The sequence below is a fragment of the Montipora foliosa genome, chromosome 2, assembly GCF_036669935.1.
Source record: "Montipora foliosa isolate CH-2021 chromosome 2, ASM3666993v2, whole genome shotgun sequence".
NCBI classification, from domain to species: domain Eukaryota; kingdom Metazoa; phylum Cnidaria; class Anthozoa; order Scleractinia; family Acroporidae; genus Montipora; species Montipora foliosa.
The window spans coordinates 26072559-26100058 of NC_090870.1; the positions used below are offsets into that span (position 1 = coordinate 26072559).

The 27500-nt window shown below is 39.6% G+C and overlaps 1 protein-coding gene across 1 annotated transcript in view; it reads left to right on the top strand.

The window, feature by feature from the left end:
* The window catches only part of LOC137992745 (non-lysosomal glucosylceramidase-like), a 34022-nt gene extending 6920 nt beyond the window's left edge, over positions 1 to 27102 (top strand). Inside the window, exons 5-20 of the mRNA XM_068838243.1 lie at positions 3225 to 3419; positions 4664 to 4972; positions 6017 to 6128; positions 8428 to 8581; positions 10904 to 11029; positions 12652 to 12809; positions 13102 to 13206; positions 13811 to 13918; positions 15343 to 15428; positions 15524 to 15589; positions 16373 to 16479; positions 17775 to 17917; positions 18941 to 19059; positions 24256 to 24369; positions 25994 to 26071; positions 26330 to 27102. Coding sequence (XP_068694344.1) covers positions 3225 to 3419; positions 4664 to 4972; positions 6017 to 6128; positions 8428 to 8581; positions 10904 to 11029; positions 12652 to 12809; positions 13102 to 13206; positions 13811 to 13918; positions 15343 to 15428; positions 15524 to 15589; positions 16373 to 16479; positions 17775 to 17917; positions 18941 to 19059; positions 24256 to 24369; positions 25994 to 26071; positions 26330 to 26611 — 2262 coding nt within the window. The 3' untranslated portion in view covers positions 26612 to 27102. The remainder of the gene's footprint in view (positions 1 to 3224; positions 3420 to 4663; positions 4973 to 6016; positions 6129 to 8427; positions 8582 to 10903; positions 11030 to 12651; positions 12810 to 13101; positions 13207 to 13810; positions 13919 to 15342; positions 15429 to 15523; positions 15590 to 16372; positions 16480 to 17774; positions 17918 to 18940; positions 19060 to 24255; positions 24370 to 25993; positions 26072 to 26329) is intronic.
* Positions 27103 to 27500: the final 398 nt, after the last annotated feature.

The following is a 27500-nucleotide window of genomic DNA, read 5'->3' on the forward strand; positions in this document are numbered from 1 at the left end:
CCGCTGTCAGATCATGAGGCACCCGCCAGGTATAGCAGAAAGACCATAACTATACCTACCAATTGTAGTTGGGCTCCTTATGTACTGTTGGTACGCGTTGCTGGACCAACGACCCATAATCTTAATTAGATGATCTGGAAGTCGTGTGGTTGCCGCTCCAATTTGGAAGCTGTGGCCAGAGAACGATCCAGGTATCCCAGCTCCAGATAACATTGACTGAAGGAAATGAGACAGCTGTGCCCGAGACAGGGGTTGACCATCTTGGTGAACAAAGAAAGGACTTGGCGTTGGACCGCATAGATGGAGGTATGCCATCAGAGAAGCAATGGGACAGATAGATGAATGGCCACGCCCTAGATAGAAAAAGCATCCTTGATGAAAGGGGTCCGTTTTTGACACTTGATGTACACACGTAGACAGGTGGGGTTGGATGTGGAATCCAGTTGCAGGTCCTGAACGGAGAGGTGAATGGAGGCGTCGAAAGGGGAGTTGGCAGTAAATTCTCCAGCCCATAAAAAGCCAAAAAAACCACGGCAGCAGGCAGCCCAAAATATAGTGTGTGAGTAGTCATTTGGTAAGAGAGAGGAGTGAATGACTTTCATTAGATCCCCTGTGACTGGCCAAATTTGACAAGACCTGTTGAGAAGCTGGAAGGATACATATCCGTCCTGGTTGATACTGCCATCCTGGTAGCAAAACTCAAGAAACTGCTTTTGAGCTGAGGAGTATACCTGTCAAGTTGGAAGAGCAAGACCGTTTGTGAGATAGAAATTGCATTTCTCTGTTACAGAGGCTGCAGGAGATCCAAGAGGTCCCCAGGGATTTCCGTGGCTTCTGTGGCTGCATGGGGCGCCAGGCGATGAAACCTCTGAAAATTAGAACGTGAGAGTGAATCAGCTACCGGGTTAAGCTTCCCTGCTACATGAGTGGCTGTGAATGAAAAACTATGATGTGCAGTGAGAAGGGAAAGATGACGTAGCATGGCCATCAGGTTGGGGTCACGTGAGGTCCCAGATCACAGGACCTCAACGACTGCTGTGTTGTCAGAGCAAAATCCCACTCACTTGGAAGACCACTGAAAACCCCAGAGTGCTGCTGCCACCACCACTGGGAATAACTCTTTGTACACCATGGACAAGGATGCTTGAGCCGATGACCAACTGCCAGCGTACCATTCGCGGTCAAAGATAGCCCCATAGCCAAGTGTGCCCGCCGCATCCGAGGACACCTGAAAATCAGGTAGTGGTGCCCACTGAGGGGAAAGGAAGAAGCTGGTACCATTGCAACTTGATACTCAATTGAACATTGCCAGCTTTTTAAAATCAGTTTAGCTGTGTCAAGATGATGATGATGATGATGATGATAATAGGGGAATGAAAGATCAGCTATTAGTAGATAAGGCAACATATATAGCGTGGATTGACTACAAGTAAGCCTATGATATGGTGCCCCATACCTGTATTTGTGAGTGCTTAGAGTTGTTTGGTGTTGCAGAGAATGTTAACGTTCTTTACTGGTAGTATGTCTAAGTGGAAGTTAGAGCTGACTTCCGGTGGGCAGTCATTGGGAGATGTGGGCATAAGAAGAGGGATCTTCCAGGAAGACAGTCTGTCACCGCTCTTGTTTGTCCTATGTATGATACCACTGACTTTGATCCTGCGAGAGGTAAAGGGATGCTATGAATGGGACCATAAACAGTATGTACAAAGTTAATCATCTATTTTTTATGGATGACTTGAAACTGTTTGCCAAATTGATTCACTTGTGCAGACAGTTTGTAAAGTGTTCAGCAAAGATATTGGGATGGGATTTTGGATTGAAGAAGTGTGGTGTACTGGTTCTCAAGAGAGGAAAGGTTGTGGAGGTGGATGGTGTAACCTTTCCAGATGGGCAGGCAATGAAACAAAGAGACAAGGATGGATACAGATCTTTGGGGATTCTAGAATCAGACAGTGTAAAAGAAGGGGAGATGAAGATTCAGTGTTAGAAGATGGTGCTGAAGTCAAAATTGAATGGCAAGAATAAGATCCAAGCAATTAACATGTGGGCAGTGGCGGTCATGAGATATGGAGCTGGTATCATGAAATGGACAGACAATTAATTGAGAACTCTGGACAGAAAGACTAGACAGATCCTGACCATGTATGGAGCATTTCATCCCAAGAGTGATGTTGACAGGTTGTACCAGGCCGTGGGAAAGGTGGGCATGGATTAATCAGCTGCGAGGGTTGTGTTAGGTGTGAAGAAAATAGCTTGGGATGGTACGTGAAGAATTTGGAAGGGGATCTACTTGGAGACATCAAAGCCATTGATGTCATAGACTACAAGCAAAGAGTAGAAAGCAACAAGTTCAAGAAGGCCTGGCATGAGGAGAAGTTAAGGAATTATAAGGGGAAGAATATGTATGGCCAGTATTTGAGAGACATGCCAGATTTGACAGATGTTGTGGGAATGTGGGAATGGTTGAGAAAGGCAGATCTGAAAGTGCAGGCTGATGCCCTATTATTTGCTGCTCAGGAGCAAGCTATTAGGACCAACAGATAAGACGGCAGAGTCTTTTCTTGTGTAGATGGTGTGGTGAAAATGTTGAGAATGTATATCACGTTGTGAGCGGGTGTAAGAAGTTACATGTGGCTCAGAAGGGATACAAATGCGGACATGACAATGTTGCGAAGGCAGCCCACTTGAAACTGTGTGAGAAATACTGTACAGATTAGAGCGTAACGAAAAGTGGTATGAGCTCTACACCTGAGAGTGTAGTGGAGAATGAAAGAATCAAGATCTGGTGATGTCTGTATCCAATTTGTGACCATGTTCTTGAAGGCCTGACATCGTAGTCATCAATGAAGAGGGTGAAAAGGTTGAAAAATACCAAGACCTGAAGAGGGAAAATTAATTATAAGAATGTGGAAATATTTGAAAAGTGCTCAGGTAATACCTATAATTGTTGGCACCCTAGGTGGAGTAACAAGAAAGTTAGGCGACTGGGTTGGGAAACTGGGCATTACACTCCGAACAGCATTCCTACAAAAGACTGCACTATTAGGAACAGCAAGGATTCTGAGGAAAGTTATTATTATTATTATTATTGTTATTCTAAGTAGCAATAATGAAAAACTGGTACAAGTAACTCACCAAATCACTTTATAATCCATATTTTATTCACTGATCATGACAAGCTACTCTTCTTATTTTAACATTAACATTTTGGCTCTGTTGCATAGGCAGTGTTGTCTCCAAACCGTCCTAATGGAGTGCTGTGTGGACGCAGTTTACAAGGTTGGAACTGGGGGTTTAACGGTGCTCATGCTACATACCATGCATTGTATCCTCGGGCCTGGACCATTTATTATTTACCAGGACAAAATATCAAGCTTATTTGTCGTCAGGTTTCTCCTGTATTTCCTGATGATTACAAGGTATGTATAAATGAATTGTGTAGCATGAATGGTGGTAATGGAAATGGAAATTATATGTTTGAAATTGATAGATGAGTTTGGGGAAATGTACATGTACTGTATTCAAAAGAGTAGGCTTTACAGAGCGTGACTTTTATCTTTAGATCAAGTGGTTGATTTTATTGGACTTAAATGAAGAATCAGATGTTTACATGAAGAATGAGTACTTGTTTATTAAGTGTTTATTGTTTATATGTTAAAATACAATGTCATTAAGAGACCCTCAGCCTCCACTCTGACTACAGAATAGTAATGTTTAAAAGTGCCTGGTGATAATACCAATTCCTTGGCCTATTTTCATTAAGATCTTTGTAGTCATGCAATGTGTTACTTCCAGGAAAGATTACCATCGATCAGCACTCCTAGATCGGCATACCTTTTTGGAGGGTAAATGGTAATGGTGAAACACTATGGTTGCCGGAATGGTGCAAAATTCAAGAAATTAAAATTTCTTCCAACATCAACAACCAACCTGCAGTTCAACATTTCTCCCTAGGTCAACAATAAAATTCGTCAAAATCCAACGGCTAATACAATAACCAACACTAAAACACACGCCAAATTCAACCAAAAGTGTATAAGTAAGTAAGCATCAACAACAACAAATCACCTTAAAATCAACATCGGGAAGCAATGTTAATTATGCACTTCAAAAATTTGGAGATGAGTGACTGGTTATGGTCAGGGGAGGTTGGAACCAAAAAATTCCAGTTTGCCAGAATTTTTTGGTTCCAACCTTCCCCCACCATAGCAAAATTAATTGTTGACGTGCATATTTTTTGTTGTTGAAGTTGAAAGATACTAATTGCTTAGACTGGTTATGAAATGATTTCAAATTGACATTATGATCTAGTTTATGTTGATAGGGATGAAAAATAACGAAGTTAGATTTAGCTGTGTTAAGACTGAGATAACTTATTAGAATTTAACCATTCACACAAAGGTAACAATTCTCATTAACAGCAATCTCGAGGTTGTTTCAATCTTTATCTGCGTACATTTGAATAATAAATTTGAGTCTTGCTATTTCCAATATTGACAATCTTTATCTTCTTCTGTTTACTGATGTACGTGATGTACATGACTGGCCTGGTTTGAGTAATGATTGATTGACCTGGTGTCCTTTTAACGTAAATGAGAACATTAAATTTTATAATAACATATACAATGTACATGTTTTATTTTATGTTTCCATCATCTCTCAGGACACAAGTCTACCTGTTGCGGTTTTTATCTGGGAAGTGGAAAACTACAATGATGAAGAAGTAGAAGTATCAATCATGTTTACCTTTCAAAACAGCGATGGAACTCCTAGTGAAGTATCCAGTGGACATTACAACGAGTCATTCACATGCAGGCGTGGAAGTCATAGCTCTGCCGAAAATCATGTTCTCGATAAAAGACATTCAGTAAAAGGTTCTCACAGCGCAACTGAAGTAACAGGAGTTCTTCTTCATCACAAACACCCTTCACAGCCATATACATTTGGCATTGCAGCAAAATCGCAGCATCAGGTACATGTAATTGAAGTGTACATCCACTTTTGACAATCTTTATCTTTCCATTTCTGTTTTCTGATCTTCACAACTGGGACGATTTGAGTTTCTTAGGCTTTTGTCATTTTTCTGCTAAGTCATTGACACCTGAACTGCCCTGGACCGCCCCCAATGACGAGTAAAATCGTCTGGCGTTAGACAGAGTAACATGTGTTAAGTGTCACCCCTAGGTGTCAATCGGTTAATGCAATATTCTTCATTCAACGTCCAAACAAAGGGCCCTAATGCTATTCTGGGTAACCCTGTATCATTATTTTGATGTCAAGTGAGCATCCAAATCTAAGGTGTACAGTATCTCTGCCATTAGAATGATCGTGTCTCTTTGATGTACTGGTAAAGTGTATATACATGTACATGTAGTATGGCAATCCAGTAATCATTTTTTTTCATTTTTTTTTCATTACGGTATTGATTGAAAGTAATTTGTTAAATTTGTAAGTTATAGTAGTACATTTGTGAAGTATTGTGAGTACGTTTTTTGTCTTGTTATGAATTTAAAAAATCATAACAATCAAGTGAAGTTGAGTAGTGGTGGATATCTACATGTACTGAAGTTGCAAATATCTGCCACTTTCACTGACTTTGAGTTGAATAATTTGCTGTAATAAGTGTATAATACCACACTCATTGAATAGCCAGCTGAGTTTATCACTTAAAATTAATTGCTTCCTTGATAATAAACCAAAGTGAAACATGAAACCATCTGTTTGCTCAGAGGTGAATAGTACAATATTAATAAAAATATGTACTTGCTACATTTCTCCTCCAAGCCCTTGCTAATCAGTGGATTAACAGATCCTGTTTAATTTATGGTTTGGTGTCCAAGTGAAATCTACTCGATAATTTGATTTACTGATTATCCTGGCTCAAGGACTCCTAAAGCAGCCCCAAGTGATGAGTAAAAATTAATTGTCTGGCGTTAGACAGTAAAATCTCTCTCACTCTCACTCTCGGACTCTCTTGGGGCAAAATGATAAATTCTTCCTTATTTACCTTTGTTAGGCTGGAAAGAACATTGTTACTGTAACAACAAAAACTGCTTTTGATGCTCAAACCCCTTGTAGACGGGTGTGGGAGGATTTGATGGATGATGGAAAACTCAATTCTACAACAGGTATTACTGTCGATTCATTCACAGTACATTTGTGTTGTGGAGGGGTAGTGTTGAAGTGGTTAAAATGCAAGCTTACGGTCAGTGGTTGAAGGCCTCCGTGGCTATGCCATCATGTACATGTACATGTAGTTTTGGTCCTTAGCAGCCAAGAAACTTGGACATACACTGTCTTTGTCAAAACGTGCCCTACACGTACTTGTTTGCAAAGAGAAAAGTATTTTTGTACCTGATACAGTACCAGCCAGATGCATAGCAGCATGTCCACGCATGTACAGTGTAGAATGCGTGTAATGTGTGTGTAATAGCAGTGTAGTAGCAGAAAATCTATGAATGCTTGACAAATATAATTGTGAGGTTTTTGGAAAAAAATGATTTCCTAGAGACAAGTGATGACCTACACGAGAATTACAGTTGCTTTCTTTGTTTATTGAAGAAAACCGAAACATAAATGTACATTCGACAAAAAGAGAAAAACTGACCCCATTCTATTGAAATGGTTGTGCTAGTCTGTGAAAGAAGCAACTTTGGGCCATTGAAGAAACTCCTCCCAAGGAACTTGACAACTTTTTACAGTGAAACCTCTATCGAGCAGACGTGAGACCCCCTATCCAGCAGACACTTAATAGTCAGGTCCTGAAAATAGCATCCTATACTTCTCTTAATAACAAACCTCTATTCAGCAGACACCTCTATTTAGTGGATGTGGACATGAAAATGCATTTTATTTCGCTAATTTCTATTATTAAAAACCTCTATTAAGCAGACCCCTATAAATCCAAAGACAATAAAATAATTAATACAGCCTCGTTGACGAGTCTGATCCAGAATGGATAGCAAAAGTGCGGGAAGAAGTGTTGTTTGCGGCTGCTTGAAGGCGAAATGGAAGAAGCAATCCGTGCAAAATCACTGTGTTGAAGAAGAGGAAGAGAGAGCACCAGAAAGTAAATCTAATTGCATGAGAAGTGCTACAAACCGTCACAGAAAAGCTTCTGCAGAATATGCCAGATCTAAAGCTTTCACTGGTCCTTTCCAAGTTAACAGATCTGCTGCAGGAAATGGTTCTTCTAACCCAGAAGCAAGCCACATGCAATTTGTGATTTCTTCGGAAATCATGTGAAGACACGACTGTGACACTAAGAGAAAATTCAAACTATATGTAGAGTATTATACGTTGTTGCTGTTGTGAAAACTGAGAAAGATTACAGATAATGTATGTTGACCTCGAACCTTAACTCAGGAGAGCTGTTTATCTTGATTGGAAGTTTACTTGGATATCGAGATCATGCATTGTGATTAATAAACCTTGTGATAAAGAAATTTCTGATAATATTCCATCGTTGTTTTCCTTGCACTTAATGCAAGTGTTTGGAATAAAATGCATGACGCTTTGCTCGATGACTCGATTGACAAATTTGACAAGTTTTCGTTTTTGACCAATCAACAGCAACCTAATATGAGCGTGCGAAACCTGCAGGACGGTCACTCGCTGAATAGTCACTTAAGGACGGTGCCTATATTATTGTTATTACGCGTACGTTCTGCACATCTCCAGATACTCGGATTTCCTATCGGTGATGCTTACTAATGCAGAGATATTTTTGCGCGGTTTAACACTATGCAGAGAAAGTAGATCTAAGTAAGTACTCTTGGTATCCAAAAAGAAAATTGGGGGTAACCATGCATTCTTTAGAGATAATTGAGCATCAATTTGAGAAAGAACGCCATGCAATGCTTTGTATTTTAGAGCTTTATACGAATATTGTTCATGAATTATCTTTGAAAAATGAGTAGTTAACTCCAATTTTCTTTTTGGATTTCAATAGCACTTGTTAGGATCAACATTTCCTGCATAATCATAACCCGGGGCAAAAATATCTTTGAATTAGTAGGCACCGTCCTTAAGATAGTTTGTCATGTGAGGAAGCAAATTATAAGTTAAGCTTTATATGACATTTCTTCTATTTTTGCTACTGAGTTGAATAATAAATCTCATATTCGACGATTTAGTGTCTAGTATCGTGGTATATTTTTACTCGTCCCTTTTATACAGCGAGATTCGTAATAATATCCCACAATACTAACACACTAAATCATCCAATAAGATAATATGTATTTGTTTGCATAAATGTACCATACTTATTTTTTTTTGTTTGAGGGAAAAAAATCTGGACTTCTGGCTTGCCAGTATGAAATAATTCTTTCAGTTGGACTCTCTGTATGTGACAATCCTATGTGGGAGGAGTAAGGTCTTTCCAGTACATGGTTAATAAGATTAAGTTAATTTCAATACCATTCATAGGTCCTTGTGAACCATCCAGACAAGAGCAAACACTCTGTGCTGCTGTAGCGGCCACAAGCAAGATACCGTCAAATGGAAAAACAAAATTGGAATTTGCTTTGTGTTGGGATAATCCAGTAGTCCACTTTGGATCTGCAAAGACAAAACACTACAGGTGCCATGAGTAATCATGTCTTCTTTGGGGTCTTCCTAGGAAAGATATTAAAGAGGTCATCTGTAGTTAATTTGCAACTTTTTCCCAGTTTGAAATGCTGCATTTTAATGATAATTTTTATGGTTCAATCAAAATTGATCTGGGTTAAGTTTGTGTTTGTTCTCTACTCTGCTCCGAGAGTTTTTCTTTGGGTTCTCCGGTTTCCTTCCCTCAGCAAAAACCAGCATAGAGGTGATTCCAGCCGGCTGTAAACTGTGCTCCAAGATCATACATAGACCATATAGCAGCAGCTAGAGGTGCCATAGTATGCTTTTGGTTTGACCTTGCTGAGGGTTATTATTATTATTTGTTTTCATCCACATTGTACAATTGCTGGTGAGTCCCAGTCTGACTGCAACGAGCAGTCTCAGCACTCCAGGACTCTTCTTAGGATTCTTGCCAAACCTATCAAGACTGTCTTTTGCACCATGCATGGCCCAAGGCCCAGATTAATCTTCTTCATATAGCCCTCGAAATTCTCCTTTATGGTACCCAACGTTCCTATTACAACTGGAGTGACGGTCACTTTTTTCATTTTCCACAAGGCCTTCATCTCCGCTACAAGGTCTCGATACTTGTTTGTTTTTTCTTCCTCTTTCAGCAGAATACGACTATCTCCTGGGCAAGAAACGTTATTATATGACACTCTCTCTTCTTCATATCGACCAGTACAATATCTGGTCTATTTGTGTGGGAGCCTTTTGTCCATCTGAATTGTGAGGTCCCATGGTATCTTCGCGTTCTCATTCTCAAAAACTGGTTCCGAGCTACACTGTATGCTCATACCACTTTTCTCCGCACTTTACGTTGACCTGTTTGCAGAGATCCTAGTGTATTACTTTTGCAAACATTATTGTGTTGTCGCTTGTATTCAGACTGTACTCATTTGGGACATTCGCTCGCAAGATGGTTGACAGTTTCATTACTCTTTTTGCATAATCTGCAAAGTGAATACCAGTACTCCTGTGTCTTGTCAATTTTGGCCTTGATAACCTTTGTTCTCTTTTCTCACTTGCTGTTTCTCTCATTTCTTTCAGAAACTGTCCATGGAGCTTCTTTTCTGTCACCTCCTGTATCCTTTCCTCTCTCTGTCACAACTCTCCTTCGGGGCATTCATTCCTTTCCGTGCTACGGACAGCAGCCTCTCTCCACTCCCAGCTATATAGCTAGGGAGCCCTGTTGTTTCTTGGTCCACACAATCTTCTGTTGACACAAGTCCTCTACCACCTCTTTTTCTTGGCAGGTATAATTGTGCTACGCTATGCCTTGGATGGAGGGCCCTGTGCATAGTTAGTGTTTCCCAAGTTCTTCTGTCCAGTGATCTCAGCTTGTCTCGGGTCCATTCGATAAAACTCGCTGAGTACCATAGGAGAGAGACAGCCAATGTTAATGCCACATATCACATTGACGTTGTCCAGCTTTGATCATAACAGCCTACGCACTCCTCGAAAGTATTCTTTTGTTAGGTTGGTTTTCATTTCATCTACAATGTAGCTGGACCTCGTCTGCCTCCAGGATACCCAAGTGTTTATAACTGGCTCCCTCTTCCAGGTTCTTGATCTCCTTGCCATCTGGCAACTTAATTCCCTTGGATTTGACAACCTGTCCTCTACTTACTACCACCAACGTTGCACATTTTGTCACCCCAAACAAAGTCCACCCAGGGCTATATCCGCACTGATCACATGGCCAGAATTCACCAGGGATTCCAAACCTTTTTCAGACTTTGCATACAGCTTAAGATCATCCATGTAAAGGACATGGTTTGCTTGTTCGCCATTGAGGTCAACACAAACAACAGAGGTATTATTATTATTATTATTATTAAAACTTCTTAGCAGCACGAAGTAAGATATCGCTTTGATGATCCATACGATGTTTTTGAAATTCATATTTAATCAATACATGTTTCGTATGAAACATCATCCATCGTCAGTTGACAAATGAGAAATAAACTAAAGTTGAGCAATAAATAGTGTAACAAAGTGAGATATAACATGAATAATTAAGGATGAAGGCGAGAACAGAATAAAAACACTCATCTCATTTGTCACTTTCTCATTTGTCACTTTCTCATTTGTCAACTGACGATGGATGATGTTTCATCCGAAACATGTATTGATTAAATATGAATTTCAAAAACATCGTATGGATCATCAAAGCGATATATTATTATTATTATTATTATTATTATTATTATTATTATTACCCTATTAAGAATGGGATGTAGTGTCTTGTTTTCATTTTGTTGTTGCTAAACTATCGTAAATTATTTGCCTTCAGGTTTTATACTCGTTTCTTTGGTCGCCATGGAAATGCAAGTAAATCACTATGTTGTCATGCTCTGATGCATTACCCAATGTGGGAATCCAAAATAGAAGCTTGGCAAAAACCAATTTTAGAAGATGAGTAAGTTTTGTTTTTACTGTACACTTACATGGATTCTAACAAAGTGAAATTTAAAACAGACATGCGGTAATAATACTGTATTATATATATTTTTGGATTATTTTCATGTCATTGTGGAGTCCTAGAGTTACTTATCTCTGGGAATTAAGTTATGATTTGGCAAAGGGACAGGGAGGGGGGTTCCAAAAGGCAGTAAAGAAGTCTTTGATATTCTAAACATGTGCAGTCAACTGGCACAAGTTATTTCCAAAGGCATAAGGATGGAAACAGAGGTGGAAACGAATATTTCAGTTATGGCTAGGATTGACCCTAATTAGATGCACACTCAATTTTGACATCCAACATGAGTGGTTTCCCTTCTAGTCTAAGCATTTGCTATTTCCAACAAGAAGGTACGAGAGCTTCGTGGATTTCCAAACGCATGAAACGGCACTCGTTTCCGTTAACTGATTTCAAACCACATGTATTTGAAATTCATTTAGTGAATCAACAAGTGCTGTTTCGTTTTGTTTCATTGGGTTTCAAACTCGTCCGCGTGACCAGAATGGGGCGATGCAATTGAATTATTAACTAATGAATTATTAATGAGGTGAGAAGTTGGGGAAAATAGCAAGGAGACACGTTGTGACGCTTATTGAAATCGTCGTGCATCTAATTAGGGTCAATCCTGGACACATCTTGAATATTTTGTCTTTTTTAAACAATAATATTATTGCTTTGTTTGGCTTTCCTCGCTTGACAGAAGCGAACTGCCATTCCTGTGCTCAAAATTTGTTTGCAGTTTGATAAAGTAATGTAAGGAAGAAAACGATGAAATGATATATGAAATGAAGCATATATTGAACTGCGGATATGATCCTCGCAGTTATGAACGCAATAGGCCATTTCCGAGTTCATGGCTGCCTCCACTTCAAAGCGAGTCTACTAGCGAAGTTTTTGTGATGGTAATTAGGTTCTACTTTACATATGAATGAAAACTATGAAAATGGCTATTTTAGCAATTGCGTGGAGAAGCCTGAAAAATTTAGGACTTCAACCGGGTTTGAACCTGTGACCTCGCAATGCCGGTGCGACGCTCTAACCAACATAGTTAATAACTCTAACGCTTACACTACCCACTTACAATAAGAACAAACGCTGATTACGAATTTACGTTACATTTCATTACATTCACAGTCAGCTAGATATAATTGAGGGTATGGTTGTTAATATAAACCCATCTAGATGATGAGATAACCATCCTTTTTGGTATCTCTGATAACTGACAACCCAGAGAATTGTTTGTTAAATCACATAATCATTCTTGGGAAATACACCATTTATTTATGCCGTTGTAAAAATATCAAGCCGTCTTTATCTTTACTGAAGGCCAAAACAACAGAAACTCAAAAACTATAAATTTTAATCGCAAAAAAGAATAAGAAAGAATCTATTCATTGCAAAAAAATGATGGTTTAATAAGATGCATGCTCAATTCCAATAAATGTCCAAATTGTCCTTTCAAGTCTCAAGATCGACTTCCTTTTTACAACTACAAGCTTAGCAAATCATCAGGGTTATTTTCTGTTACGGTTATCCTATTTTATTATGTTTACTTGAGTGGCTGGCGTTTTTTCTTGCAGCTCCTTACCATCTTGGTACAAGTCAGCACTCTTTAATGAGCTGTACTTTGTAAGTGATGGGGGAACAGTTTGGCTGGATGTCTCACACATTGCAACCAATAAGAAAACTTGTATTCCTGAATATGTTAAAGAATATGGAAGATTTGCGTATTTAGAAGGTACAGTTCAGTACTTGTGAGCAAGATTACCTCACTCCTTCATGGCCTGCACGTTTTTCGGAATCTTTTGTTGTACCCATTTGAACCCTTATTGAAGTGATGGTTGGGCCAAGGTTAATGGGTTGTGAAGTGTACTTGGTTCTCTACTTTCGCAAATCGCATAATACACCTTGTTACCGGTAACCCCCTCCACCCCCCCCCCCCCCCTTCCCAAATTTTCATAGGCTTCTTTTTCGATTTCTCTTGTAAGCCCGAAAAAAAAAATGCCGTGACTTTGCTTTACATTTTACAGGACATGAATACAGAATGTACAATACCTACGATGTCCACTTCTACGCATCATTTGCACTTGCTTTACTTTGGCCAAAGCTGCAGCTTAGTCTTCAATACGACATAGGTTTGTTCGTGTTTATGAACATCTTGTTACATGTATAACAGTTGTAAATGAGTTCGCATGTGTCACTTTCTTTTTCTTGCCATTAAATTACAGGCTTTTGCCCCTCATGCTGAATAAAATTGCTATTATGCTCTGAGGTGTGGTCAGAAGGGGCATTAGAAATTAGGGGATGGGGGGTAGGGGAAGAGGTGTGGGAGTAGATCGTTCCCTGAAAATGAAAGTCATTCAAAGGGGTAAGGAGTCGAGAATAGCCGAAAGAGGACGTAAGCTCCTCCAGTTTTTTCTTTTATAATTTTCCCGACTCAGCCCGCTACGCAAGATCGTGAATTCAAAGAGTTGTGAGACAGTTTGACACACATTTGTTGCGGGAGCAAAAGGGTTTGTGAATTTGTTCAGAAACAATTTGCTTCCTCAGCAAATGTTTCCTCGTTTGCGCGCCGAGGAAACACTTCGGGAAACATTGTTTCCGCAACAGTGTTTCCTCGTTTGCGGGTATCTTGAAAGGTGGTTGATGTTCGGAAACATGTGTAAACCATGCAATACGTGGACTCATTTTGCCAAAAGTATGTTATTGATCGTGATATGGTACTTATTTACCTCATAGCCCTGGCTGTAAACCAAACAGACACTCAAGTCATGCTGACTATGATGAATGGACGTAATTGTCGAAGAAAGGTTGCTGGTTGTGTACCTCACGATATTGGAGACCCCGGTGAGTTCAAACCAAAAACAGGACAGGAAATTTTGGAAAATACATTTTCTTGGAGAAGGGGTCATTACTGTAATCACTTTTTAAAAAAAATTACTTTATAATTTGGAAAAGGAAATAACCACCTTAAGCACCAGAAACGGCACTGGCTTTTCTATTTAGATATGGTATTTTTCTTTTACCTCAAGGCCCACGTTTCGTCATTGTTAGCCAAAAGAGACGAATATTGGGCTAAGATCCGTATCGCGTGGATAACTCTCGAATTATTGTCGTGACTAGAATGTTTTTTTCTTGTGAGAAGACACCCTTTTCCACAGCAAGGGACATTTTACTCTTTTGAAAACAAAGTGCTCTAGTGCTCCTTTCCTTTGAAGTTTGTCGCCTAATGCCTTATGGAATCTTCTTTCTTGCGTACATACCTCTTAGTTCGAGGGCCGTACTGTAAATTACTGTCCGCGTTTTTTCCCTTTGCTTTATGGCCCAAGCGCGCGGGCCATAAATCGAAGGGAAAGAGAAAACGAGGTTAGTAAGATATTTATTATATCTCTGAGGTAATCAGGCGTGCGGCAAGGTTCAACTGCCACAAGGATTGCCATTTAAAAATCCGAAAAACGAAATCTTCTTGGCTCTTTGAAAAAGTTGCTTGAAATACTTGAACAGTTTCAAAGTTTATGTAACAGAAACGGCGTGATAAAGTTGCTGGAGAATGTTTTATCAAAATTTCAAATTTAGCGGGCCGTGCACCGGGCAATTACAGCGGGCCGTACTGCGCTTGATAGCTAATGCAGTAAGCGACTTATTTGAATTCTATTTTTCACGCCTCTTGTCTAATAATTTTTTTTTTTTGAAACACTTACCGGTACTTCTGTATGTAAAGGGGTTCGGTGTCAAAAAATGGAAATTTAAGGTCATTACACAAGCTTAATTGAATCTACTGATTACCTTAGTAGCATCTCCAAAAAACTGCGATTGCAGTGAAGGTGAACTTGTTATCAAATTTTGAATGCTACATTTTTGTGGTACACTCCCCCCCGCCCCTTATCCCTTCCATCGCCTCTGATCAAAAGGAACGGAGGGATCAAATTGCAAAGTTGTGACGGATTGTTTTCTCTTTTTTTTTCTATTTCGGAACTCACTCACTTTGTCATGAAGAACCGAGCAAAGCCTTAGTGTGCAAAAATGGCGTGCCAAAATGACGGCAAATTTGGACGTTCTCAACAATCAATCAGGAGCTCTCTATTCGTTTTAAACTGCACACTTTCTTTGCATCCGTGCTTTATATGATGTAAGCATTCCAATGAGAACTAAAAAAAAATCGCTTAATTGACCACTCCTCAGGTAAGGACCTCGGCTGGCCGGAGACAAACCATTCATTCATTCGGTCTTCACATAACTCTTTTCTCCTGATGTTTTTTTTATTCTTTTAGCGGAAGAGCCTTGGGAGAAAGTGAATGCTTATACAATTCATGATACGGCGCATTGGAAAGATCTTAATCTCAAGTTTGTGCTGCAGGTATGGATAGATTGCGAAGATTTTTCTTGGATTATTGAAGAATGACACCCCGCTTCGAGTACCATATTTTTAACAACTTAACACTTCAACCGCAGGTGTACAGGGACTACAAGGCGGTAAACGATACCCAGTTTTTACAAGATATGTGGCCCGTTGCAAAGGTATTTCAACATGTCAATAATTTTGGATGTAAATTGACCTCTCGGAGTTAGAATCGCGAAGGATATCATGGAAGAAATAATAAGAGGAACAATCACAATATCGGCAATCGAGATATGTCAGTCCACCAAAAAAGATGTATTTACCGGTAGTCGTCTATTTTTAATAAGAATGCTTAAATACACCACGATCGATGTGCTATGAGCTTGGTTTCCAGTGACTTTTTGAAGCACTAACAAAGGATCGAATTAACTATAGACCTGTTTCATAATGGCGTCCAAATAAAATATTCTTTTGTTTTAATGCTAATAGCCTTTCTAGCCTCGCTACCAAGAGCAAATTTCAAAAGAGTCTTTGTTTCAAAAGGAGGGCAGTGGGTCTAATTAACATAAATACAAGAGAATGTAAAGGAGGTCGCTATGTATGAAAGTGGTCTATGATGAACAAAATTATTCTTTGTGAGAAAAGGGCTATCAAAGTAACTGGTTTTGCATCCGCAAGACTGACCACTTTATTGTCTGCGTTCTTTGTGTTGATTGGCCAAAGTACTTCAATACTTAGGGGTTGATTATATGTCACTCATTGAAACTGCGCCATTTGTTGATATGATATTACATACCTCGATGGAATCTGATCGTCTGGGGAAAAGTAGTCGTAAGAAGGACTGTTGGTAGTAATTTTATCAGGACTACTTTCACCCAGACGATCAAAATCCATTGAGGTATGTAACTCCTGGGTTAAAACCATTTTCCATTTTATAATATTATTTCACTCGTATTCCTCAGACAGTGATGACTAAGACTTTGAACTATGACACGGATGGAGATGGCTTGATAGAAAATTCGGGATTTGCAGATCAAACATTCGATGCGTGGGTCGTATCAGGACCGAGGTATAGACATCGAGAGCAATACAATTGACGTTGTTTGTCAATTGTGACATAGCAGTTTTCAAATAACTGTCAAAAGTAATTGCAATTGCTATGCTTAGTGATTGGGTCAATCACCCACCGAAAAACTGTCCCATTAAGAATCTCGCACCAGTTTATTAACCAATGAAAAGGAAACCAAAACCAATTGCGACTTGCACGCGCAATTTTCCCGCGCTTTGAGCAAGTGACATGGAATTGCTGCGAATTTGGATGGGTTTATTTCGCTGTTTGCACCTGCTGTGATTGGGCGAAGAAATTACTTTGGTATTTGTTTTACGACACTCAATTGAAAACCGCTCTAATGAAAGTAATTTTAAAAAAGTAAAGTAATTAAAAAAGTAAAGTAAAGTAAAGTAAAGTCAAAGTCAAAGTCAAAGTCAATGTCAATGTGATGCTATGGTGGCGTTTGGTCTGATTCCAGTTCGAATAATTTTTCCAATTTATCAAGCAAAACAATATAAAATATTCGGAATAGTCGCGATCACATAACAGTTCATCCTTATTCGAAGGAAAGACTTCCAATCATGTAAGTGGTTTTCGCAAAGGTCCCATGAGCTCACGCAGCACTACAGCCAGATGTAATTAGCTGTGAGGGAGAAACAACTGAAACTCGGCCCTCATACGATTGCAGAGGTGGGAGGGGTGGGTGATGTCCAAGCACCACTCAAGCTTGACCCCCAAGAGTTATGTTGATGCAATCAGCTGATGGCGACGTATTATTTTGCTTAACCCACGCAATATAAAATTTAAGCGTTTCACCTCTTACCCCTTCGGTTTGAATTTAGGCAATATATTTCCTTTATTAACATTTTGCAGTACCGAAAGGTGCAAAGTGATCTATTTGAAGTGCTAAATTCTCCTTTTTCTTTGGATTTCAAAACTATGTTAACTAAACACTAAGTGACTCAAATTTTAAGTCCTGATTTTAAAAAATGACTTGTTTATTTTAACTGGAAATTTCTTATTTATTGCTCCTCCATTACTATCTTTAAAATTTTGAGAGAGCTGGGTCAACGAGAAAATGACGTCAAGACTCACTAGTTTAAGAATGCAATGCGTATGTTCGCGGCTTTCAGATTTTTAAACTCGTGTTTTGCGTTTAAAATAAGTTGCGTTTACACGCTGAAACTTTAAGCTAGTGAGTAAATGACGTCACTATTCCCTAGATCCAACCCTCTGAGGTCCAATCGGTCAGTTTTGAACGTCAGTAATAGCGGACCGTGAAATCTGATGGTATGACTTTTGATTTTCCACAGTGCTTATTGTGGAGGGCTTTGGCTTGCGGCTTTACGTGTTATGCAAGAAATTGCTACAATTTTAGGATTTCCAGATGATGCAGCTAAATATGCAAACATTCTAGCAAGCGGAAAAAAGGCTTATCACTCTTTGTTGTGGAATGGTAAGATGCCTATCACTGACAATTGGGCGTGCTTGAAGATTTTTTTAGTAACTTTGAATAGAGGTGTTTACAAGAAATTCTTTGATGCAGTTTCGCGATGACACCGGTTTTGCAATCTGCTGTTGTTTGAGCCACTCATAGTCCTTTTTGCAGATACGGCGGCCATATTGATTTCTATTGTTTCAGATTGCTATTATGGGATGCCCAGGGGGCAAACACGTATTAATTTGCCCCCTGAGCGTCCCATAATTCCTTTCGAAACAATAGAAAAGAAAATGGCCGCCGCATCTGCAAAAAGCTCTATGGGCAACTGAATCAGTCCCAGCGATCTTCTCTTTTGCGCACGACATGCGAAGAAATAAGACGTGGAGGTTTTGTAGTCTGATTCACTGACGGTCCAGGTCGCTCGTAGCCACGCACTCTCCCTTCGCCGTCTGATGGTCATCCCCGCCTGATTGAAATCCATCAGACGGGCAAAGGGGGGGGGGGGGGGGGGAGGAAAGTGTGACCGCAAACGACAGGACCGTTTGAGAATCAGCCTAGAGGTTTTGTGACAAAAAAAAAACCCACGGACACGCGTCAGGATAAAAACAAAAAAATAGTTGTCTCCTTTTGTCAAGAATTTTGCACATGAAATCTTTTATATTTTAGGATATTCTTGTGCATATCTGAACGCGCTGATATGTTTTTTGAAACTCCGAATTTTCATGTGTTTTTTAACACGTGAAATGATGGTGTAATTTTACTGCCAAGGCGTCAATTCCTTGAGTGGCGTCTATCGTCTAGCAAATTGTATTAATCGACTCCCTCTTTCCAGGAATATGCAAAAATATGAATAAGGAAGTAGCTTGACAAGACATTCTGGTCTGAATAATAAAATGGCAGCATTGTGCAATTTGTCCCAGTGAATCAGTTTTACACACCAACATGGTCCCTATTTCTTTGTTGTTAAACACCGCAATATTGCCGTTGTGGCGTTATGCATAGACGCTTTAAAAATAGAGCTCAAATTATGTTGTTCAGGAGTTTACTACAACTACGATAGCAGCAACAGTAAGTACAGCGACAGCATCATGGCAGATCAAATGGCTGGACAGTGGTATCTAAAGGCATGTGACCTCGCACAATCGCCTGGTGATCAGGTAACGCAACATACCATTGCAAATGTTGTATGTATTTCCTGTATGGCCACCCTTTCCAAATATACTAGGGTGCTCATTGCTTAAGTACAAGAAGTTTTGAGTCACGGGCGGAAATCGGAAGGGATCATTTCGCATGCCAGGACGATAGTGTCTCCCAGATTTTTCAACTCAAGCGTCTCTAGTAGTGAAAAGATATTTAGCAATACAGGTGTGGAAGAGTCACGACAAGTCAAAAAGGAACACAGTTCACTTCCGGTTGCCTTCTGTTGCTTAAAAACTTCAAAAGCGCGTTTGTTTGGGAGAACAAATTTATTGAGCCCCTTCCCCCTTAACTCTCTTTTAAGGTACTCCACCCCTCCATCGAATACATCAGAGTATATAGCCCAGCCCTTCCTAGCCTAGCTTAATGGCTTTATAGTAAGTGGTTAGTAAGGTATTTATTATATCCTCGATAAACGAAAAAAATAAACGGCTGCTTATAAGTTTTTTTGAGGTAGATTAAATATGAGGTAATTGATTTTTTGGAAGCTTGGATAGCATTTGTTTAAAGGCCTGGCCAAACGCTCGCAACATTTCAACGCAACATCTTGCAACATTGTTGCATGATGCGACATGTGTTGAACAAGCTGGCCAAACGCACGCAACATTTTCAACATTTTCAACGCAAGTGGACCTAGCGCGCTTGATCTAGTGCAACAATGTTGCGTGAACGTGGCCAAACGAGTACATCATGCAACATCCAAAATGTTGCACGAAACATTTGACCGTTTTCAGGTTTGATCCAATATCATCCAACATGTTGCAACCGTATCGCAACATATCGCAACAGGGTGGTCAAACGTATGCGACATGTTGTGCCCACCAATGTTGCAAGACGTTGTGTTAAAATGTTGCGATCGTTTGGCCAGGCCTTAATAGAGCACATGACCTGTGTGCCGTGGCTGAGCGCGAGCGCGCGCACAACATAGACAAATTGCGTCTTTTGTGACGGAGATAACGTCATAAACGCTTTGAAGTAGAGAATACTTGCAATACACAAGTGTGCACTGCAAAGTTGAGCACTTCTTTGAGGAAGATTTTTTTGCGCGGAATATCTTTTGTCATTATGTTGAGTTGGGACACCGCAAGAACAACCAGAGATCGTATTCGTCAGTGCTTTACACGGCAAAGTAAAGTGAAGAAACTTCACAAAATAAACACCAAAGAAATAGACAAAGTTGCTAAATGTGCTGATTATCATACTGGCTTGAAAGGGAAAACAGGTTCGAAAAGAGGAAGGCATTATGAACTAAATAAAGCAAAGGACTTAGAGATGAGAGAGAAACTACCACGGGACAGAAATGACGTTTCTGTTAAACGTGCGCCAGATCTTGTTGTCAGAGAAGATGTTACTCATCTTGAATGCAATACACAGACTGGCAAAGTGATTAGGAGTGAGATAGCTGAACTGTTGAAGGATGATCCTCATTCACCCACATTTGTCGGTGCCAAAGCTCCTACACCTGCTTCGTTATACAAACGTCAATCATGCTTACAGTCATGCGACCCAGCTGTTGTTCCCGAGGAATCTAAGGACAGCCGTGTTGCCGTTAACAACGTGATCTTAAATGTTTCGGCTGGCAATGCTTGGGAGGAAACTGACAATTACTCCTCAATTAAAACAGCCACTTTGGTTGCATTTCTATCAAGATTTAAGGAAGGCAAGAAAACTATAGTAAAGGAAGTGCGACTTTGAAAGAATGATCTTTTTTTTTGGAAGAATTGACAAGAATAATAAATGCGTAACCTTTGTGCTGAGTTGATTTTGTTATGTTATTCGAATAAATATTCTTCTATAGCTTTCTTTATAACCAATCTCGTCTTTTGCGATTACCCGAAAGGAGCGCCTTCAATCAGTCTCAAGCTGTGGACATACTGGCGAAAACCTCATGGGCAAAAGTAACAATTGTCTTGCCTTCTCAATCAAAGCTATGAGTAGCTAATAAAGCCTTCTCCAATAGAGCGCGCATACTCTCGTGCAAGTATTCATTCCCGGGGCAAACTGTAATTTGGGAGGATCCTCTCCACTTTAATTACTTTAGAATATTCCCCGACCCGGGAACGTTCATACCTTTGTCAGGCACCGTAGAGCCCAGGAAAATTCTACTTGTTGCGCCGTCAGATTGCAGTCGATCAAACAGACCATTTTATGATATGACCGTGTCTCAAAAGAACTGAGAATGACTGATATTAATAATTTGATTGGCATTAATCGACATTTGACCGCGGTCTGTATTTTCCTATGTAGACTAACCTGCAGTGCAGGCGTATTTTAGTGCTCACGGGCAAAGCATAATTTTGGCCTCCATCTTGAATTTCTGAAACAGAGGAAGTTTGGGGAGAGGAATAAATTGCCACCGGTCCCAACATACATCCAACATTGGCGGCTCGATAAGACGCCTGCACTGCAGGCTGTATGTACACCGCTATCTTGACCGATCTGGTTGTAACATTTGTCCTTAAAATGTTAGTACAAAAAAGCCGTAGCTTGTACTTGTTAGTAATACTAAATCGAAGCATCACTAAACGAGCAAGCAGGCCAAGAGAATGAGCTTATGTTGGAACATTTGAGTCGTAAATTGTTTGCAAATGTAAAACGAAAAACTACCGCACGGCCTGGCAAGAAGAGAAAACAGAGATTATTTTAGTTGCTCTTGTTAACGTCCCTTACGACCAAAAACGTAAGCGTGTTATCATATTAGTGCAATAGCTGAGTTTTAAAATGACGCCATTTTTGTCTAGCGAACAACATCCGTATTGGCGAGCACAGAAATTGCCAATCGATCGGTCGGTCGGTCTACTTGTCTGTCTGTCTGTCTGTCTGGTAGCAGTCAGTAATAACAACAGTGGAGAATGATGATTCTTTCTGGCGTTTGCATACAATCAGGTCACGTGAGATAGCAAGCATGCACTTTGAGCTCAGTGCGAGTTGGACTTCGAGCGAAGCACTGAATCAAAGCGAAGATCTTGGGAGGGTCTTACACTAAACTACGAGCGGAAACTGCGAGTGTCGAAGGGAGAATAGGACAATCACATTGTTGGAGGGCGTATAGTCCATTTGTGGTCCGAGTAGCACCATTTGCGCCCGAGCGGAGCGAGGGTGAAAATGATGTTATGAGGGACACAAATAAACGTTTAGTTTAAAATTGAAAAGTTAAAAGTGATGTGATTATCATTATTATCGATGTACAAGGCCAAATCGTACAAAATCATTTAATAAGAAAGAAATGTTTAACAGAGATGTATATGGTATGGGACGTTGTTGCTTGAATACGACCAGCTACCCGAGAGCAAAAAAAAAAGAAAACTCATCCACAAATATTGGCGCAAACTCTGGCATTGAAATGGTATCCTCAGGATCTCATTGGCCAAGTGAAGTTGTTGACATCTCTGCAGCCAATCAGAATCAGGGCGGTCTTTTCAGCCGGGGCATTTCCCGTTTGGCCCGCAAGAGGCGCGTTTTACAGAGGGCAGTTTGTTATTTGGCGACCCGTATTGATAATAATAGAGATTTACAGGAGTCCACAAGGGCCGATGGAGACCTTAACGAAGACGAAGTGCTTGGAACTTGTCCGAATAAGGCGGCGGACGTTTTTATGGTTATCTCTTATATTGGGATCTTGTGATTCGTACTGACAGACCAGTCCAGCACAATGGATCTGACATTGTTTTAATGAACAAGTGAGGCCTTATGCGTCCCATGGCGCAAAAAGGACTGATGATGATGTAATCATTCGTAGACATTGATTGGCATTGCTGTTCCACGCGATTTCAGTGTGGCTGAGAAACAGGAAGAGAAGGTGTGGAGAAAGATAATGAGTTTGCTTTTGAGATAAGGCGGATATATCAAGTGGCTACTACCCATACAATGTCAATAGTGATTGGGGCTCTGGGGACCATTGATAGAGGCGTCGTGGAGTCTCTCAGCTACTTGGAAATACCGTATATATTTGCATGCACTCAGATGACAGTGATCTTAGGAACAGCTGTCATCCTTAGGCGAGCATTGAGCCTCTAAGCGCTTGGTAGGGGCTTAGGCTTGTTATTAATGCATCCAGCAAAAATTAAACCTATAGCTGTTGAGGTAGTTCTCATAATAATAATAATAATAATAATAATAATAATAATAATAATAATAATAATAATACCAAAACTTCTTAGCAGCACGAAGTAAGATATCGCTTTGATGATCCATACGATGTTTTTGAAATTCATATTTAATCAATACATGTTTCGGATGAAACATCATCCATCGTCAGTTGACAAATGAGAAATAAACTAAAGTTGAGCAATAAATAGTGTAACAAAGTGAGATATAACATGAATAATTAAGGATGAAGGCGAGAACAGAATAAAAACATCCAACCACGAAACAAAACAGAAAAAAACCAAACTGTTAAAGCTAAGAAAAGAAACTAATTAGTATGAAAGGGATAAATTAAGATGTTTGACTTGGGAATTTAAAGATGGCTGCTCCCAAAGGATATGCATGGCTTCTTTGATTTTCAATTGGAAACGTGTGGAAGCAGAGTCGAGGATTTTAAAACAGTCTTCTGAACACCGGGAGCGACAATTATCAGAACCTCTCAAGTGCTTAAATATGTGGGAATGTTTGTCGGAGGCGAGATGTTCACGGATGCGCGTGGCGAAGTGTCTATTGGTTTCACCAATATAACAGGCATTACAGCCTGCACATGAAAACTTGTAAATGACTCGCGATCGTAAACCCGCAGGGATAGGATCCTTCGCCCCAAACCAACTCCTAATTTTAAACGGGGTGAACACCAACTTAATTTCCAGGTCGCTGCAAAATGTGTTGACTAATTTCTTAATTCTGCGTTTTGTTATGATGGAAAAGGGACCGATGTACGGTAATTTAAAATACAAACAATTTTCCTTCCGAGCAACACTCTGAGAGGAATCGGAGGTAAAGTAATTGTTGAGAAATTTTCTAACAACATTCTCGATAACGCTAGAAGGAAACAATTTCTTACTTAATGTTTTGGATAATAATAATAATAATAATAATAATAATAATAATAATAATAATAATAATAATAATAATAATAATAATGATAATAATAATGATGATGATGATGATGATGATTACCATTCTCGTTGGATTGAAATATTTCTAATAACTATTCATATTTTCAGGTGTTTCCAAGAGAGAATGCAGTAAGCGCCTTGCTTACGGTTTACAAGTACAACGTGCTCAAATTCCAAGATGGTACCATGGGTGCTGTCAATGGCATGAGACCCAATGGACAGGTAAAATAACCAATATTATTTCCATACTGTTACTGTGCTGCACCTACCATTGGTTAGCTCAGTTGGTTGGGCATCGGACTTCCACGCCGGGGGTCGTGGGCTCGAACCTCGGTCACACTAACATTTAAATTTTTAAAGTAGCTGAGGAGGGAGTGCTTTCTTTATCATTTGATTTGCAAGTGATTAGACTTTCAAATCTTGGATAAGAACTTTAAATCTTAGGCTATCGGTGGTCATAAACCGTGCAGGACTCACTGTAATTTGTTGTGTGACCAAAGGAAAGTCTCAATTCGAACAATTCAATGGCCTTCACACACCAACATGGCAGCGTGACGTCAAATGCATAATTCACCACTTGCACAAATCCCATAATACACCTCTTACCCCCCAAAAATTTGCATAGACATTGTTTTCGATTTCTCTTGGGACATCTTCATGTCCCAGGAGAAATTGCAAACAATGATTATGCAAAATTCTGGAGGGTAAAAGAGGTGCATTATGGGATTGTGCAAGTAGTGAATAACATTTTTGATTTGTCGCCGTGGATATTGCTTATGAGAAAGATGTTTACTTTTCATGAGCGTCGCCATTCAGTGAAGGGTTATCTCGCACAAAGGGACGGTTGAAGTACATAGGGAGCTTAAAGCACGCGGCGTTTTTGAGTCCCGGAGAGAAACCGGAAGTGAACATTTCGCATGCCGGGACAGTAGTTTCTCCCAGATTTTAAAATTAATCCTCTCTTATACTGAAACGATACCTAACATATAAATTTGGTGGTGTGAAGAGAAGTTAAACAATTCATAAGCAATTCATAAGCAATAATTACCGTCTGTGGCTCAAAAAGCTGCCTGTATTAAAGGATATTTTTATTCCCGCATGTAAGACTTTAAGGGTTTAACTGAAAGACATGGTACAAAGGACTTTTTTGTTTTTTTAACAAACACAGCACTATCACTAACATTCCAATTTACATTACAAAATTGCTTATTTACGTTAAATTAGTAACTGAGAAGCTGAGATTAACTAAATTGAAAGTTCGTCCATTAAGCCCTCAAAAATTCTATTATTTTTTTTATATGGCCGATATAATTTTCTGTTTCATATTTGATTAAATTTTTAGCTTTAAAACCTATTTATGTATGGAATTGTAGAAGAAACCAAACTCTACCAAATATCAGTGGTTTTGAATGGTATACAGGAATTGCTTCGTGCTCATCGCTGCTTCTAAGTTAGGGTATTCGATTTCTCTTGGGACATCTTCATGTCCCAGGACAAATTGTAAACAATGATTATGCAAAATTTTGGGGGTTAAAAGAGGTGTATGATGGGATTTGTGCAAGTAGAGAATTCCTTTGTTATCCAAAATGGAGATAGGCCGTCCGTGAAAAGAATGTACTCTTTCACGAAGAAGCGACTGAAGATCCTAAAACGCTGTAGAACAAGAAGCTGCGGGACGCTTAAGTACCCACACTGTGTGCGAAGTGTGGGGCATGAAGTTCCCGGCCTTGAGGTTTGGTTAAAGATTCCAATACATCGTAGGGAACCTGAGGGCAGTCTTTACTTATACTTAGGTTTGTATCACCGTCATGTTTCAAATCGAAATTAAATTAAAATTTATCGAAAGGTTGACACAAGCAGTCTGCAGGCAGAGGAAGTGTGGACTGGAGTTACATACGCTGTGGCTGCCGCGATGATACAAGAGGTAATGTCTTGATTTCAAGTGTGGGGCTTAGGGCTGATCTTCTTGCCTAATTTTCCATTCCGACTTTGTGTCCATGGCTCCGACCCCTTCACTATCACGTTCTCCTTCACTTCTCTTGTTCTACCGATTTTGTAAAGTTACTTCTTTCATTGATTGATTAAGCTTTATCTCTTATCTTTCTATCTTCGATTTCTTTCACGAGTATACCAGAACAGGAAACTGTTGAGTACTCTAATCAAGAATGTTTGATTTTTTTAGGGTCTGGTTGAAGAGGGCTTCAAAACGGCTAGCGGCATTTACAACACTTGCTTTGAAAGATTGGGGATGGGTTTCCAGACTCCCGAGGCGATTATTGCTAATGGCAACTTTCGTTCACTCGCGTATATGAGACCGCTGAGCATCTGGGCCATGCAGTGGGCGCTGGAGAAGAAACAAAAACCAGAGCAAGGGCCTGCCAGTCGAAGCGATACCGCTGATTCCAGCACTCACTGTGATTATTCTCAGTCCAATGGCGTGTGCAAAGAGTCCGGTGGCAATTAGAATCAAAAGAAGCCGAACATTAAACGTTATTTAGAGTCAGTCTAAAGTGTCAGAGAATTGGAATAGCTGGGGAAGATTATATCATATACATTGTGGTATTTGCTGTAAAATACAATTTAAAATGTAAAGGGTCTCTGGGGGCGTCTTAATTGCGTCGTGTAAATTGTGTAAATTTCATACGCACACAAGGAACTATTTCCTTTTTTTTTTTTTACACAGGCAAATTTCTCGTGTTCAATAGTATCCATTCTTTTTGTAAATATAGGGAAAAGGGGCAAAAAAGTTGTAAATGTCGTTCTTAAGTTGGGCCGGACTCCTCAACGAATTATTCGGAGCTCCTTGGTGAACCATGTGTAGAAAACAAAGGAACAGGTTTTCCTTCATAATCAAATTCAGGAAAGTAATGATAACTGGTGTTTTAGGGTTGAGATAATTTTATTTTAAAAGAGTCATTTGACAAATAAACATGGAGTACAATACCTTGCAATGTCTTCCAACGCATGTATTCTTATCGGAAGTCCCGAACCTTTTCTGGCGCATGTAAGGTGTCTTATTTCACTTTGTAGCTCCAAATGGATTGCGATATCCACCCATGAAGCACCATGATCTGTCATTATTACGTGTAGACTGTACTGTAACCTATGTTGGTCTGAAAGTTTATTGTGTTTTCATGTCACGTAGAGTTCTCCATCAGTTTCATTTGTATTCTACCCTACCTTATTAGAAAGGAGGGAATTTAGTGAATGCTGAAATATGAGACCATACAAATTTGTATATATTTTTTTGGAAACATTAACTGTGATATCTTCCGAAGTGCATAAGGAAAAAAAAAAATTTGGATTTCGCGTTCATTCGTTGATACCTGAAGCGTAGAAACGAATAACCAGGC